Below are 18,486 nucleotides of genomic sequence, written 5' to 3'. Positions count from 1 at the left end.
AACTGATAAAAATTTTTATTGTCTTTGAATTGTTTTACACTTTCCTGATTGTGTAAGGTGAAACTAGAACTGTTTAAAAGACATACACAAATCTAGTACATCGATAACCAGGTATTTCTTTTTGCTATACTATTCTCACAACCACATGTGTGCTAGGCAATACAACCATCACAGAAGCAAACTTTAGGCAAAATACTGGTCAGTAGAAACAAAGCAAAAAGAGCTACCAGATATACAGACAGGCTCGATTCCACATTCACTACTGCATTTATCAAGCGCCAAGTATAACTGCACAATTTGTTCAGCTAGTAGGGGGGAATTCTGAAGTCAGTGCATGAGGTTCCTTTCTTCAGCAGACAGATGAACAGACAAACAGATGAATTTTATGAGCTAGGTGGAATGTTATAGGCAGAAGAATGATACTGAAAAGACTGTTAGGGTGAGTACTCAAATATTTCTACTGCATTTTTCATGCACCTCCTATTGAATTCTATTTTTTTGTTTGGGCATGTTTATGAGCAGTTGAACATTCAGGATTTTAATATCTCAAGCTAACAAATAACATATATGTTTAATGATCTGTATTTCTTTAAGGCAGCTCTAGGGACTCTTGAATAGGAACTTGATCTTGGTTGTGACAAAGGAGTGGCAGATAACTGTAGCTTACAGTGGCAGCTCTTCAGTCTAAACAAGACCTATCCCCCCCATATATGTCTCTCCCATCACTTTGGACTAACAACACACAGAAAGGAGCCTTAACTTTAAACTGAAGCAGCCATGCAAGGTGGGAGAAAACAAAATCCATCTGAAGAGTGCTGTCTGATATTGAAAGATACAAGCCTTATCCCTAAAAGGAAGAGAAAAATTAAGATAATATTTTTAAGTGGGAAAAGAATTCCTTTTTAGCATGATTACCCAACAACTAGTAAGGTCATAAAAAGCAGAAATATCCTGTTGAAATTCCATATTAGTGCACTAATCCACTATTAACAATAATGCACACTAAATATTTTACTTATTGCTTTGGGAATGGGCTCAATGATGCCCACAGTAAGGAGTACTGGATTATTTTTCCAGTCACAAAGCCCCTGTTTTCTGCCACTGTTAAAGAGTCTGAAGTTAGGTTTTCATCCCCCCCCCCCCCAATTAAAACTGAATCCTCAGAAAAGTTTACATTTGCATGAGCATTTGGCTGAAAAGCAGTGCATCCAGCATTATTATTTCAAAAAACAAAATAAAAAAGACTGAATGAATGTGCCTATTAAATTCACAGAAATGAGCTATTGAACTGGAATGTCACACAATAGATTATTTCCCTTCCATGTTGCAGTGTCACAATATAATCTCTATAATTTTCTGTACAACTTTACAGGAGAATTGTACTTTGACAACTTTGATACCAGATTATAAACTTTCCAGGAAATTACATGATTTGTGTCTACTCTTCCATCATTTAGAGTTTTGTAAAGTCAATTGCAATTGCAAAACCCATAATCACAGTGTTCAGTTAAAAAAAAAAATAGAAACACGGTAATCATAACTGCAAGTGTTCATAATAGGAAAGATTCAGAATGCCATTGCTCAACTGATTTCCATTTTACGTACACAGAACACCAACCAATTGTTTTTACCCCACAGACAGTTTGCTACGTTGAGGTTGTGAAGTCGATGTACTATTCTTTTTGCTTGTCGCACAAAGGGATATAATGTGTAGGATACAGAGTGACATTGAACATATAGTGAAGCGTGACAGCCATTAGTTCTCGCCCTCCCCAGCTTCCCCTTCATCTCCCTGGTTTTCCGATGTCCATAGCTGTAAGAAAATACAAATATGTTTATGCTGAAAGCATGCAGTTAAGTATACTGGTCCAGAAAGAGAAGGTGGAGTAACATGTTTTAGTAGAGAAGCATAATTTATTTGCATGGAAGAGTTAATGAATGATGAATTAAAGCCTGGAGGTTAGGATGAAGTTAAACAATGAGTATATGAACCCTACAGGCAGTACACAAATACATGTTATCGGACTGATAACAGCCTTTGACAAGATCTCCACTAAAGGTAGGACTGCTCCACGCTCAAGGCTAAGAGCTGTCATTAATATGTATGGAACTTAGCACTACCCTCAAAACGGTTTGTGAGGATGGAATTATTTACCATTTATGGGACAGTAAGACTTAAAACTTCTAGTGCTGCCATCATTTAAATTATACCCAGTTTTTACAAAGAATACTTACAGTAAGATTATCTCTAAGTAGCTGCATAATCAGAGTGCTATCTTTGTAAGATTCTTCATTCAGTGTGTCCAGTTCAGCTATTGCTTCATCAAATGCCTAAAGGAAATTCAAATAATTATATCATTAACCTTGCCTTCCACACACAAATGAATAATGTTTCATGCAGCTGCATCACAATGTTCAGCTCCTAAGCATAGCCTGCAGCGTAGATAAAACTGCTGAACACTGCTCAGAGGACCATCATCTATGTCGGATCATGCCTTTACTTTTGTTATCGATACCAGATTTCTTTACAGTGTAGAGGTTGGTACATAGTATGTTTAGTTTTTTCAGGGGCCACCCTGATATTCCATTGCTTGCTTTAGCTTAGCAACATTTTTTTTTTGGTAAAAAAAGTTAAGATTGAGATCAAAGTCCTCAAGTCATTACTGATTGAGTCATAAATGTCTCCTTCCATCGCAATGGTTTCTTTCGCCAGCTATTTGATAAATACCTTCAACATGTTCCCCCAGTATGATTTTATAAGATTAAATATGCTTACTGTCTTTGCCAGACTACAGGCTTTCTCTGGTGAGTTTAGTATCTCATAGTAGAATACAGAGAAATTGAGTGCCAAACCAAGTCGAATAGGATGAGTTGGCTGCATCTCTTTCTTGCTGATTTCAAATGCCTCTTGATAGGCTTGCTGAGAATTTGCTACTGTTGCTGCAAAAAGAGATAGGTTTATTTTAATAGCTTCTTCACATGGACCAGAGAGTCAGAAACACTGTAATAGGTATTTCTTAAAGCAGGCCTGATCAGTGTTCTGATAATTTTGGCACAAAAAAGGGTAACACAGAGGTTTTTTTTTTTTTACAAAGGCAGATTATCATTTTTTTGCCCTGATCAGGTGCTATTTCAGGGAGAAAGATCAGAAGGAGTGCAGCTGCGTATCAGCCAAAACTGATAATAAGCATTCCTGACCATTGCATCTATCAGAGCTGACATTTGGAGAGATGGATTCAGGAGCATGCCAAGGCTGCAAACACAATTTTCAGAGGTAGTGCAACCCTTTCTAGAACTGGCTGACACATCTCCAACCCCAGTTTATGACCCTTAATACCTCTGTTTTGTCTGGATTCAGTTTCAGTTTGCTTTTCTTTATCCAGCCCACTACCTCCTCCATGTATTCATTCAGAGACACATTATCCTTAGCTTAACAACAGACATAAGAAACAGCTGCCCGTACAGATTTTTATTTTTAGAAAGACTAATGATATAAAGCAGAGTCAGGCAGACTTCAAAAATCTAACCTGTGATTTCTTCCCTAGAAACAAGCGATCCATCACAGGCGCCAAGTGCCAAACAGCGGCTCAGGTGGGTGGAAAACACTATGAATTGTGAATCAGAGTGGTTCTGAACTCATATTCAGCCCAGGAAATTGTAATCATTACATGAAGGATTTAACCTCTACAACTACCTATTGCAAGTACATTTTCTTCTGTCAATCTGTGACTTTACATGGTCAAGATTTGCAAAACAGGAAGTACAGCAGCTCAAGCTTTTTGCTTCCCACAGATCATGTAACATCTGAAGTGGAACTTCGTATCTTCTCTTGTGGTCAGATGCTCAAGCTTACCCTGTACAGGAACCTCATGCACTTACTTACAGGGGAGATGCGAATGCAACAGGCAGGAACTAGTTCCTGTTTCTCTTCCCCTGTATTCTGAATATCTGAAATCATTTAAACAAATTTAACTTGAAATCTAGGAAAGCTCTTGTAGGGCACTGTTAAGAAGCAAGTAAATTAGTTACTTTGCTTGCTGTCACCAGATGCCACCTCAGAAAGGTATCTGTAGTAATCTCCTTTCATTTTCAAATAGAAGACCTTGCTTTCTGGTTGTGTGGCATTAACAATAAGATATTTATCCAGCAGTTCCTGAAAAACAAATTAACAAAATTGCATAATTTATTGATTTATTTGATTCATATCGCATCTTTTCCCCAATACAAGGGACTCAAAGTGGCTAACAGCAAATTAAAAACAATACAAAAACATTTTACAAGTATATATATAAAACAAAGTTAAAAGCATTGAACATTAAAAATTAAAATAGTAAAATGTGTGTGTGCGTGTGTGTGTGTGTGTATCTTAAAATCTGAATCACATAGCACTTAAAAGCCCAATCCTCATAAAAGTCTGAAGGCACTAAAGTGTTTTTGCCTGCAGCTCAAAGGAGGGCAGGGAGGGGGTCATCTTGGCCTCTCTAGGGAGGAAGTTCTAAAGTCTGGGAGCAGCCACTGATAAGGCCCTCTCCCTTATTCCCACCAAACAAGCCTGAGAGGGTGGTGGGACAGAGAGAAGAGCCTCTCTAGACAATCCTAGAATTCTAATGGACACATAAAGGGAGATATGGTCCTTCAAATAGCTGGACCCAAGCCATATAAGTCTATCTAGGTCAAAACCAGCACTTTCAATTGTGTTCAGAAATGGACTGGCAGCCAATGGAGCTGCTGCAACAAGGGAGTTGTCACGTCCCAGTTAATAATCTGGTTGCAGCTCTTTGGGCCAAGTGACTTTTCTGAGCACTTTTCAAAGCCATTACAGTAATCCAGGAAGAAGCGCAGTTCGTGCACTAGCTTTAACTGTGCAAAACACTCCTGGTCACCACTGAAACTTGGGCCTCCAGGCTCAGAACTGAATCCAGGAGTATCCCCAAACTGCAAATCTACATTTTCAGGGGAAGTGCAACCCCATCTAACACAGGCTGAATACCTTATCTCCGTTGTGTCTTTTGAATAACCTCTGTTTTGTCTGGATTATGCTTCAGTTTGTTTGCTCTCATCCATTACAGCTGCCAAGCATAAGTTAAGCACAATAACATCTTCTTTTGAATTAGGTGGAAAGGAATAACAGAGCTGGGTATCATCAGCATACTAGTGACACCTGACTCCAAAACTCCAGACAACCTCTCCCAGCAACTTCATGTACTTCAGTGGTGATAAGACAGAACCCTGAGGGACCCCAAGCTAATGGCCACAGGGTCGAACAGGAACCCCCCATGATCACCCACTGGGAGTGCCCCCATGTCTCTTTGGAAAAAAGTCAGAAAGATCTGCAAATCTGCATTGCAACACACATCTTCAGTTTTGGTTATTCAGGCCTGTTACAGACAGCCAAAATAAAGCTGCTTTGAGTCCCAGTGGAGGTATGGTGTTTCAATGATGCGTGCATCCTAAGAGTCCAGAAACCACACCAAAGCCATGCTCCAGTCCTTAGGGCTGGAGAGTGGCTTTGGTGTGACTTCTGGACTCTTAGAATGCATGCATCATTGAAACACCATACCCCCACTGGGACTCGAAGCAGCTTTATTTTGGCTGTCTGTAACAGGCCTCAGTAATTTTAAAGGTGGGTAGTTCTGCACAATATGTATGTAGGTGATAATGCTTCCACATAAATCCATCGCATACAACCATGTTTAGGTGGAGGGCTTAAAAAATTAATCTTATAAGCAAATCTGATGTTGAACGAAACTAAACAGGGTATGAACATTATCTGCCATTATCTTACATTTTCCTACAGATGGAGTACATTACAAAGTGTTGCTATACAAATTGTTACTGGTTGCTTACCAGAACATCATTGCAAATGTCCTGCAGTTCAGCCTCAATTTTCTCACGATACTCTCTTCCCATCTGTTGTTTCTTCTCATTTCGTTCTGTCTTCTGTTCAATGCTGGAAATGACACGCCAAGAAGAGCGACGAGCACCAACCACGTTCTTGTAGGCAACAGAGAGTAGATTCCTTTCTTCATTAGATAGCTCATGTCCTTGTTCAGTAACAGCCTTCATGGCAGCAGCCATATCATCATAGCGCTCTGCCTGCTCGGCTAGTTTAGCCTTCTGCACCAGCTCACTTTTATCCATGGTTAATCCTAAACAAAAAGAAGTCTATGTGTATTTTCTGTTCAGTTTCCTTGAAAAGGACAAAATCATGATGTGATAATAAGTGCAAGGCGCACTTAGTATGAGGGCAAATGATGAGGATGTGGGTTACTGTACCTATTTAGCTACCATTAAAGTAAGGTTGCTCACCAACAGAGCCCTCCAATATTAATTCTACTAACCATTCATATGCTTTCTCCCCATATTTACTAAAACACAACAACATCACTGGGGTCTGGCTGCAATACTCTCAAAAATGTGTTGGGATTGCTAGGTCCAAGTATTACACCTCAAGGAAGAGAGCTGTATGCAATCCCACATTGGGAAGCATGGCAGTCATGTTTGGGGAAAAAAGCATGCAACAGGAAGAGTGGAGCTAAAAGACAGACATAAGTATTACCTGACAATCCTGGGTGTGTGTACAGGTAAGGCTTGGGCAGCCCACCCTCCTAGATAGGCAAGGTGATTATGGAGTGGCAGAAAGGGAAAGACCTGATCAATGAAATCAGAACACACTGCTTGCTCAGGAAAAGTTAGCCTTTCAGCTTCCAATAAGTCATTTATCTTTGCTTGTCCTACTTCACCAGTTTGCAGCAGTCAAGGAAACATATAGAGTGGAAGCTTATAACACAATGTGTGTTTGTACACATCTCACAGAGGAGACTTCAAAGCTCTTCCTTTGTCTCAAGTCTCACAGCTTGAGGAGGAACAACGGGGCAGACTTGGAAGTTTCCTGACAAAGTTGGCTGTCAGCCCTTCAAAGCTCTTTCTCCTAAGTCAGAAGACAGCTAGTATGGGAAAGCCTCCCTGCATAAATAAGGCTGGTTCTACCTGTTTCCTATCATAAACAACCACAGGGAATCTTCATACTTCTGCAAGCCTTGGGTCCATTTAAGTCTGCTGATAATGCCATCTTGAGCATAGGTAGTGCCGATTTTTCTACATATTTGTTGTGAATTAACGGCTGAAGATGGAAAATAAATTCCCTTCACTCCATTGAATGTCAACTATCAGTTCATGTTCCCCAGCTCCCAATTCCTTCCAAATCTAGCAGGACCCAAGGGGGTAAAAATTCTGTATACCCTAGCTCTTATAATCAATGTGCTATAGCCACCCAGTTAACAGTTACAAAGCTAGAAGCATACTTAGAACCTCAATATTCATATTTTATTTATGAAATTTATAAATGTACTTATTTATACTTTATTTATTTATTTATTTAAATACATTAAGGAACTCTGTTATGGACTGAAGCTTTTCAGATGTGATGAGGTATACATAACATTACATTAAGATTATGATCTATGTTACATTAAAATTATGATCTATGTTACAGCAGAAAAATCATTTCTATGAACCTTTCAACAGCACAATACACTGAAGTAAATCCTATTCTTAATACTGTACTTAGTGCTCCTCACACCACATAAAATGATTAATTATTCACTGCCTTTAGCAAGCCATCACCAATATTTATAGCATCTACAAATATAAATTGCTGATTCAATTTATCGCTACTCAGCTGTGCTTCACTATTATAATACTGTACTTAGAAGAGTGAGATGATATCTGGGGCACAGGTGCATTACAAGCATACATACAGCAATATCCAGCCTCTATTAAGGCTAACTCTTGTAGATGTTCTCAGGACTGAAAGTAGCTATCTCAGAGCTTGAGACCTACACCAAGGCTGTCATTACTCTACCACAGGAATAATAATGATGATGATGATGATGGAAATCTGTCAATAGCTCAGAGAGTCAAAGCACTGCTCTTTCAAATTTGCAAAAGGATGATTGGCTATTGATGCAGCATCAGTGTCACTGGCTCTAGAAAAACCACTATGAAACAGCTCTTACCATTGGAAGGTTCTTCCTAATATTTAGGTGGAATCTCTTTTCCTGTAGACTGAGTTCACTGCTATGAGTCCTACTCTCTGGAGCAACAGAAAACAAGGTTGCTCCATCTTCAATATGACATCCTTTCCAATATTTAAACAGGGCTATCATCTCTTAACCCATTCTTCTCCATGTTAAACATACCCAACTCCCTAAGCCAATCTTTCAGTGGGAATGGTTTCCAAAACTTTTAGCATTTTGTTCTCCATCCTCTGAACACACTTCAGCTTGTCAATATCCCTCTTGAACTGTGATGCTCAGACTGGACACAGTATTCCAAGTAAGGTTTGACCAAAGCAAAATAGAGTAGCACTATTACAGCGCACCTGCTCCATATGCGGGCGCGCCATGCACGGCTTCCATTTTACGTGGAAGCTGTGTTGTATTTTCCTTGTTTTCCTTTTTTGAAAGGCTCCCCAGTGTCCAGAGTGCTCACCATTTGCCTGCTTATGTCTTTGAAATAAAAGATCAGAATGTATGCCTGGCAACCAGGCCTTGCCACCACTTAAGATTTGAGTACAGGAGGTTTATCAAAAGAGCACAAAAGCAAATGAATAAACGCCCTCCCTAAAGAGGGACTTGCGGACATGTAAGTCACTAGCAGCATACTGGCAACTGAGATGGAAGCCAGTAGCTTGCATGCTCCCCAGGAACAGGGCACACTAAGAATGTGTGCCTGGTAACCAGGCCTTGCCATCACCCTACGCCATATTTCCACAGTGGGGTACTATAATAGGGACTTGTGTCTGAAAGCTTTGCAAACCAGAAAAATGTGCACCTGATGGCTGAGCCTTGCCACAGCTGCCCTGGAACTGCTTTATGCCCTGGTAAATTTGGATATTCTCACTGCTTTTCTTGTTCAGTCAAGAATTCATCAGACCCATGCTCACTAAGATAATATCTGAAAAAGGGGGGAAATCCTAGGAAAGAGGTCTCCAAACAAAAGATTTGAAGCCATTGTAGAAGAGGTAGCAAGCTCATTTTTCTACAGGCACAGCAGAAAACAGGTTATACTGTATATGGGAGAAAGCACGTAACATGAATTTTAGCACTCTGAAGCAGAGATTCACAGATCTTTCACCTTGAGAATGCTGAGAGAAAGCCACCGAGATCAGACATTATTCCAGAAGTGTATGGAATTAGTATTCTGTGCCAAGCCATAGGAACCTTTGAGATAAGTTTGGATTCTGAACTATAACACCATGTTGCAGTCTGCTGCTTCCAATTGCCATGAGCTACACAGGACATTTAAACTGATCAGAAATTATGCCACTGAAAATTCTATAGAACAGGTTAACTTTGCAATGCAGTGTCTGACCTGCATAATATACTGTATACAGTATACTCAACCATAAGTTGACCTCAAGAAAAAGTTGAGGGCAGGTTTTGGGGCCAAAATTATGGATTTTGACATGATCCGTATATAAGACGAGGGTAAAACCTAGGGGCTTGTAACAAAGACTATAAAGGATGAAAGAAAGGAAAACAATGCCAAAGAATTTACAAAATTCCAGCAGGCATAACTGTTTGGGCTCATACTACAGGATGGATGGATGAGAGGAGAGGAGGGGTGGTGTCAATGCTTCTAGGACAGATTACCCACCTGCCTTCCACCAGGGGATTGTTCCTTTTAAAGTAAGAGTTAAAGCACAGCACTTACACTGATCTGTGGATAAGTCAACATAGATTTTTGGGTCAATTTTTTGACTGAAATTTCTAGGCTTATACATGAGTATATACAGTAGTAAAATATAAACTTACCGGCAAGAAATATTTTAATGATCTGGGTGACTGAAATTTTTAAATGTTAGAATAAATTAGATCTTGTTTTCAAAATAACTTTGGGGGTTATTTTCTAATTTAATTTATTAGCATTAAGCCTCATAAGAAATATTTTAAAGATAAAAGTTATGGAAAACTTTCTAGACTACCAATTAAACGGCCAAAGGGAAACTGGTTGTTCCTACGAATTTCCTTTTCCCCCTTAAAAAGCTAGCTTTAGCTCAACTTAAAACAACAGTCAGTAGTCCTATCTCAATAGGCATATAACCTCATTGAACAAAATGTTATAAAATATATTTCCATTTGCTAGAATTTTAAAAGTGAAAAAGAAAATAAATTCAAGATGAGCACCACAGTTCTAAAATTTTGATTGTAAAATAAGCTTTATTTGTTCTATATACACAGCTGAAGCTATTAAAATGTATGCAATATTTAAATAATTATACAAAACATTCTTATCCTCCACATGTAACTTGCATCTGGACAGAGCATTAGAGGCCAATGTACTGTTCCACTGCACTATCTTACCTCTCAGTATGATCTGCTAAAGCAGCTAAATTTGGCAAGGAATTATGATTCAATAAAGCTGTTGATTTTTTAAATAAAGTGAGAACAAGGGTAATAGGTTTCTTCGCCAAGAGTTATTTTCCCACTGCTGATCAATTTCTAAAACTATTTTTACTTTTCTAAGAAGAAGAGACAAATAATAATTTTAACATGTAACTACATCTTTATGTGGAAATATCAGTGATTACAAATATCTTTCCCCTCTTTCATACCAGAATTAAGTCAGATGAGGAAATCCAGAAATGGTACAGATGGCAGGGGAAAGGGTCTCATAGTGTTGCTTTTGATCAATTTTTTTCTGGGCAGAACATTTCACAGAAAAGCATGCAATTATAGGAATAAATCATTGAGTAATGAAAAGAGTGAGAAGAAAACAGACATTTTGAACTAGTTGTTTTCAAAAATGATGTTTTCATGGAGTGTGAAGAAAAAGCTACTTGGATTCTGAGATGGAAAGATAGAGACTTTGCATAAAAACCAAGTTCTTTCTAAAAGAAAAAGAGGAAGGAATCATATAGATGGTTACTTTAAGTAAGTGGAAACTGATAGCTAGCCTCCAAATCTCCTTGTACACCCTCTGGAGATAGCTAAAGCTCTCTAGAGTCATGGGCTGGGGGAAGTTTTGGCAATTCAGTTGCTATGGACATCAACTCCTTGACACCTCAGCTAGCATATCCAGTTCTAAGCAAAAACAGCAACATCTAAAACATCTATGCGGCAACACATTCCTCCATCTCTGAATTAGAGCCTCAGTGATGGGTTTCATACAGTGACAGAAAAGAAAACATACATATTTACCGATCTTGTTCCTTACATGTCTGTTTGTCATCCATCCTCCAAAGTTTTCCATTCACAGGATTTTAATAGGGGGGAAAAAGGCAGACAAGCAACATTGTTTATGTGAATTCAAAGAAGCTTGCTACCTCACTTCAAGCAAAAGTTGTATGAAGACAAATAATGTTTTATAATACAGAAAATTCAGGAAGCCAGCAGTTTTCTGAAAGGGGGAAGAGCATGGTCTTTAATGACCATGCAAAAGTAACTACAGTACTGGCCGATACTGTGGATGGTATGAAACTCTCAGCAGACAACATTGCTGGTGGCCACTTTCCAAGGGCACAGCATGAAGAGCATGTCCCTCAAGACCCTAAGAACAGCATGGGAATATCCCAGGTTATATTTTTGTGATAGTTTCCTCACATATGTGTCCTCTTTTGTTAATTGCACCCAGGTGAGGACCTCTAACCATGACTGTTACACTGAATACACATGACATGCCAGAATGGACTCTAGTTCACAAAAGTTTATCCCACAGTAATTCTATAACTGGTATTAGTCAAGCAATTATTTCCACACTGTCACACCACCCTACCGAAAATTTTGTAAAAAAATCCACTAATACAGGTTCAAACATCACTTCAGGACATTACTAATACCTGCACTTCTTTTAAAGCCTGCCAAGGGTTTTACAGTCTTTATTATGATTACCACAGTAACTTCATGCAACTCTCACAGTAAGAAACAAGCCCAGGGCAAAGTCAAGCAGACCTAGACAACTGGCTTTCTCACAAAGGACGTTATCAGACAAGGGAAATTGGAAGCATAATCCAATGGCAATCCAAACGCAATCATGGGGTTTAATGTTATTGCGTGATAGACTACCACACGCAATTTGTGGCAATGGGAAGTCAGTCCGAACACAATCATGGAGTTTCATGTTATTGTGCGAGAGGTGATCACATGCAATTTCAGGCAATGGCAAGCTATTTTCAGGCAATGGGAAGTCAGTTTGAACGCAATTCGAATTCACGTGAATGTGTTCTGACCCCTTTCTTTTCATTTGAAATTAAGAAAAATTCCTCCCATGCGATAAACTCCAAAGTGTCCCAGAGGGCGCAGAACACCTGAATGAGTTTATGACGTCTGAAAGAGTTAAGATCCTGAAAGAGGTGGGGTCCTTTCCTCTCCTCATTAGCCAAGAGATGAAGGTGAATGCTCTCTGGAAGTGGTTCTTCACTAATTCACACTGGATTTATGAGGATGCCTATTCTTCCACTTACTCTATCACTCCAACTTGATTTGAAATAAAGTGCTAATTTACTGTGTTCAAAGATATACATGTGCAATTTACAGCAGAATCAGTGATCTTATGACATACCCTTTTCTGATGAGAATTCTGGTTGGGGTAATTCACATATATATAAAACACAAAAGCAAGCTGCTTATATACAATAATATGCAAGAATATCTGCTGTGGGACAGATAGGTGGCATAGGGTGTGGCAAACCCAAGTAAGAAAAAACAGCCATTAGAGACATGTGGACTTTTACCAGGTCAAGTTAGACTAGAAAACAAAGAAAGCGGTATGAGAAGATCAGTCCATGTTCTACCTGCTTTTCACTGGATTTAAAAATGCATATAGAACACATGCTTATGTTAGTCACATAGTGCCATATGAACTATGTATGTACCTAGGACCTTTAAAAAAAGCTTTTAAAGAACTGTGGTTTAAACAGGTTGTGCAAATTAATGGCTGATTTCCATTTCCATGTATTATATTCATTTTTTTCATGCATAACCCCAAGCGATTGCTGAATCTTGCCTAGCTGCACATGCCAAAAGTTACAAGCATAGGTTGAATATCAAGGGAGAAACAGAATATCCCTGCTGTGTACCCCTCTTCAGATGATAAAACTAGGAAAGCAACCCATTTGTAATCACGCTTGGTATAATGCTTATAATTTTATAGTTTTTAGCTGATGTTTTAATTATTTTATGGCACTATGTTTTTAGAATTATTATTGTGAGCCATCTTGGGTCCCTTTGGGGAGAAAGGCAGAATAGAAATTAAATAAATAAAAATAAATATAAGTGACGCTTTAAAAATCCATAAAATTTGATCACTTTAAAAAATAAAGAACACAGCCCTGCTGCCATTATTTTTCTTGATGACAAAAGAGTGACAAAATTAAGTGGCATGTTATTTTTTGTACCTTAGAGAAATGTGGATTCCCAACAGAATTTCTGAAATGTATTCCTTTCCCTTATATAGCTGGAACTATGTTTTCTGTACAGCTATCCACTAACAAATCATGCCAGACAAATCTAATCTCTTTTTTATATATAAAATTACCAGCTTGGTAGAAGGAAATGCTGTGGATATAGTATATCTTGATTTCAGTAAGACCTTTGACAAGGTTCCCCATGACATTCTTGCAAACAAGCTTGTAAAATGTGGGCTAGACAAGGTAACTGTTACATGGATCTGTAATTGGTCGACCGACCGAACCCAAAGGGTGCTCAACAATGGCTCCTTTTCATCCTGGAGAGAAGTGACCAGTGGGGTCCCACAGGGCTCTGTCCTGGGCCCAGTGCTATTCAACATCTTTATCAATGACTTGGACAAAAGAATTTGGGGCATACTTATCAAATTTGCAATGACACCAAATTAGGAGAAGTAACAAATACCCCAGAGGACAGGATCAAAGTTCAAAATGACCTGAATAGACTAGAAAGCTGGGCCAAAGCTAACAAAATGAATTTCAACAAGGAGAAATGTAATGTTCTGCACTTAGGGTGGAAAGATGAAATGAACAGATATAGAATGGGGGATACCTGCCTGCATGAAATTACGTGTGAAAGAGATCTGCGAGTCCAAGTAGACCACAAATTGAAGATGAGTCAACAGTGCGATGCAGCAGCTAAAAAGGCCAATGCAATTTTAGGCTGCATCAATAAAAGTATAGTGTCTAGATCAAGAGAAGTAATAGTGCCACTGTATTCTGCTCTGGTCAGGCCCCACCTGGAATAGTGTCCAGTTCAGGGCACAATTCAAAAAGGACATTGAGAAACTGGAGCGTGTCCAAAGGAGGGCAACCAAAATGGTGAGGGGCCTGGAAACCATGTCCTATGAGGAACGCCTTAGGGAGCTGGGGATGTTTAGCCTGGAAAAGAGAAGGTTATGAGGTGATATGATAGCCCTGTTTAACTACTTGAAGGGATGTCATATTGAGGAGGGAGCAAGCTTGTTTTCTGCTGCTCCAGAGAACAGGACCTGGAACAATGGATGCAAGCCGAAGGAAAAGAGATTCCAGCTCAACATTAGGAAGAACTTCCTGACAGTAAGGGCTGTTCGACAGTGGAACACACTCCTTCCTCGGAGTGTAGTGGAGTCTCCGTCCTGGAGGTCTTTAACAGAAGGCTGGATGGCCATCTGTCGGGGATGCTCTGATTGAGATTTCCTGCATGGCAGGGGGTTGGACTAGTTGGCCCTTGTCGTCTCTTCCAACTCTACGATTCTAAGATCTAGGGCCCAGGTATTAGGCTGCTATTTGGCTTCTGGATCACGCCTTACCACTTATTCTCTCTCTCCACCTTCACTCAAACAAACATCTTCAAATAGAAACCACTCCTTGTCTTTAAAATACAACATACAGGTCAACCACCAGTTACAGCACAGTAGGACTGAGGGATGTTGGTGGTTGTTGACTAGACAGAAGAGATCAAAGCTGCAAAGGCAAACCCTGTTACAGTATTTGCCCAAGAAAGGGACTTGTGGCTTGGCTTCACAAAAGGATGGATCTCAAAGGGAGAATCTTTTTGTCTTGCTAATGGCATTTATATTTTATTTCCTGGACTTTAAGGATCTCCCAGCACACACTTTGCCAGGTGGAGGAAGAGGAAAACCCTACCTGCATGAATGCCCCTCCAATATCACCTGATCTAAGAACATGAATATTGATAAAATCTAAGCTTGTGGCTAACATTGCCATTATTCCCTCCTTCTGTATGATTTTTAACACTTCTGCCTGGTGAAGAAGTCCGTGGAGCTTCGAAAGCTTGTGACACATATTTTGTTGGCCCCAAAAGGTACCAGAGTTTAGCGGATTTTGGATGTCACTGTATTTTGGAGAATGGTCAAGGAGAGGCAGTGTGGCATAGTGGTTTCAGTGTTGGACTGCCACTCTGGAGACCAGGGTTTGATTCCCCACTTGGCCATGAAACCTATTGGGTGACCTTGAGCAAGTCACATGTTCTCACCCTCAAGGCAATGACAAAGCTTCTCTGACCAAATCTTGCCAAAAGAACCCCAGCACAGGGTCACTTTAGGGTCACCATAAGTTGGAGACAACTTGAAGGCACACATGCTAATAATTTCAAATGACAACTGTAGGCTTAAGTGCTTGGTTGCTCCTTTGGTGTGTCTCATGTCTCCAGTGTACAAGTCACACTCTCTCAGCCTCAGGGGAAGGTCATGGTAAAACCTCCTTTGACCAAATCTTGCCAAGAACTCCCCAGGATAGGTTTGCCTTGGGTTACTATAAGTCGGAAAAACAGCAAGATGGTCATAGATCCTCTCTACCTACTATTGATACTTCAAAGGTCTAGATATGTGTATAGGGGCAGGAACTGAACACATAAGATTTTCTGAATATATGAAAAAGCCCAGGATTCAATTCTCTACTCAGCCATGAAACCCAATGAGAGGAGTCATGCTCTCTCAGCCTCAGAGGGAAGGCCATGGCAAACCTCTAGTGAACCAATCTTGCCAAGAATAGCCCTGGATAGGTTCACCTCAGGGTCCTTCTAAGTGGGAGCCCTGGTGGCGCAGTGGTTAAATGCCTCTACTGCAGCCACTCACTCAGAAACCACAAGGTTTAATACAAAAATCCATCAGTGATACCTTTATTGGCTAACCAAAATGCTCAACACAGTTGCCCCTTGGAACTCACTGGGGAGTTTCAAAACTCATGCATATTCAAGCCCCATAGGCTTGAATGGGATGTGTGCATTGAGGTTAATGGCAGTAGCCGCTCCACAGATTTTCAAGCCCATAGATCTCAAGTCTGCAGGCTTGGAGGGGTGACTGGATAGTTGTTGCAAGCTTTCGAAACTCCATGGGCTTCTTCATCAGGCAAGATGCTAGAAACCAAGCAGGAGGGGGAAAAAAACAAGTGGAGATGTTAGTCAGATGCCTGCAATTATTTCAGTCCTTAGTAAAGAAGTTATGATGGTGGGGGGGGGGGGGTCTTTTGCAGGCAGGCTCCTTCTCCTTCTGGCCATGCAGCAAAAGGGAGGTTTTCAAAGTCCAGAAAATTTAAAGTCCATTTGCAAAAGAGAGCTCTCTTTTACAATCCAATATGTCCCCATTCCAGTGAGGGCACAGGCCTCTTTGTAGGCAGAGAACAATGGATTCCACCAGGTTGCGGGTTCAACGCCATTCAGAGGTTCAGGGTCAACTCAGCCTTGCACCCTTCAGTAGGTCGCTAAAACAAGTACCCAGCCTGTTGGGGGGCAATTAGCTCATGCACATTGTAAAGTGCTTAGGGAGTGCTTAGGTGCAAATGTACTTGCTAAGTTGGAAACAACTTGAAGCTACACAACAACATGGCCAACAGGATTTAGGAGTCCTAGTAGCCCTAGTAGACAAGTTGAACATGAGTCAACAGTGCGACGCGCCAGCTAAAAAGACCAATGCGATGTTAGGCTGCATCAATAGAAGTATAGTGTCTAGATCAAGAGAAGTAATAGTGCCATTCTATTCTGCTCTGGTCAGGCCCCACCTGGAATATTGTGTCCAGTTCTGGGCCCCACAATTCAAAAAGGACATTGAGAAACTGGAGCGTGTTCAAAGGAGGGCGACAAAAATGGTGAAGGGTCTGGAAACCATGCCCTATGAGGAACGACTCAGGGAGCTGGGGATGTTTAGCCTGGAGAAGAGAAGATTAAGAGGTGATATGATAGCCCTGTTTAACTACTTGAAGGGATGTCATATTGAGGAGGGAGCAAGCTTGTTTTCTGCTGCTCCAGACACTAGGACCCGGAGCAATGGCTGCAAGCTCCAGGAAAAGAGATTCCGCCTCAACATTAGAGGAGCTTTTTGATAGTAAGAGGTGCTGGAGAATGGAATGGAGTCTGTGGTGGAGTCTCCTTCCTTGGGGGTTTTAAACAGAGGCTGGATGGTGCTTTGATTGAGAGTCCCTGCATGGCAGAATGGGGTTGGACTGGGTGGCCCTCGGGCTCCCTTCCAACTCTGCGATGCTGTGTCTGTGCTGCGGAGAAGCCAAGAGTGTTCCCCGCGTGGCTCCTTGAAGGGGGCCGGGCTACTAGGGGACCAAAAAAGGAGGCGGAAGCGGCCTCCAGAGAAACACCGAGACACCCGCCCTCTTGGTCTCCAGGGGAAGCCAGGGCCTCTTCCGCCTGCAGCGCCTGGCCGTTGCTTCCTCGCAGCAGCAGCAGCAGCAGGTGAAGGGGGAAAGGTGACTCAGGAAAAGGGCGGGGCCCGCAGGATGGAAAACCCGAGGAGGCAGCGAAGGGGAGGAGGAAGGATGGGGGAGAAAAGGCGGCAGGGCGTCGCTTTGGGGGAGGAGGAAGGCCCTCTCTGGAGGGAAAGGTCTGGAGGCCCTAAAGCCCACAAAGGAGGAGGAGGAGGAGGAGGAGAGGCAGAAGGGAAGGGGCGCGCGCACGCGCAGAGGGCGACCCTTAAACAGCCAGAGAGAGAGGGAAGGAGGGTGAGGCGCGCAACCGCCGAAGGCTGGTTCCAGGGACGGAGTCTGGGGCTGAATCGCTCACCTCTGAGGCGGGTCTCTGGACGAAGAAGCCAAGGAGAGAGAGAGAGAGAGAGAAAGGGGATCCTCCTCAGGCGCTCTCTCTGCTGGGCGCTTCCCTCTGAAACACACCCTGCGGCTCCTGCGGGCACTTCCGGCGCCTAGGACACGCCCCTTCCGGCAGGGACACGCCTCTCCTCCCCCCTCCCGCTCTCCTCATTGGAGCAGCCGGGACGCAGGGAGGGGGGAGGAATGCCGCGCTCCGTAGCCATGGCAACGGGCTCCCCTCGGCGGCGGTGGTCTCTCGACTAGGCCTCGCTGCTTCGTCTTTCTCTTCCCTCTCGCCAGGCCCAAAAACACACACACGCTGCGGAAAGTAACCTGGCTTCACACCTGCTTTAACTGCCCTGGGTCAGTGTAGAGGACTCTGGGAAGTGTAGTTTTTGTGAGACGTTTTAGCCTTTTCTCTGTCAGAGAGCGAGCGAGGTAGAGCTCTGGTGCCCTAATAAACTACACTTCCCAGGATTCCCTAG

General features: G+C 41.6%; 1 protein-coding gene across 1 annotated transcript; it reads right to left on the bottom strand.

The window, feature by feature from the left end:
- On the bottom strand, nucleotides 1-18,130 carry YWHAB (tyrosine 3-monooxygenase/tryptophan 5-monooxygenase activation protein beta). Its single transcript, XM_042463732.1, has 6 exons — nucleotides 17,979-18,130; nucleotides 5,848-6,149; nucleotides 4,030-4,153; nucleotides 2,777-2,940; nucleotides 2,236-2,331; nucleotides 1-1,813 (listed from the first exon to the last, which is right to left on the bottom strand). Exons 2-6 carry the CDS (start codon nucleotides 6,139-6,141, stop codon nucleotides 1,757-1,759), a joined length of 735 nt encoding a protein of 244 aa, XP_042319666.1. The 5' UTR covers nucleotides 6,142-6,149; nucleotides 17,979-18,130; the 3' UTR covers nucleotides 1-1,756.
- Between the last annotated feature and the right edge of the window lie 356 nt (nucleotides 18,131-18,486).

This window comes from Sceloporus undulatus, chromosome 4 (assembly GCF_019175285.1).
Source record: "Sceloporus undulatus isolate JIND9_A2432 ecotype Alabama chromosome 4, SceUnd_v1.1, whole genome shotgun sequence".
NCBI lineage: Eukaryota > Metazoa > Chordata > Lepidosauria > Squamata > Phrynosomatidae > Sceloporus > Sceloporus undulatus.
This window is presented reverse-complemented; position numbering and strand designations above follow the sequence as displayed.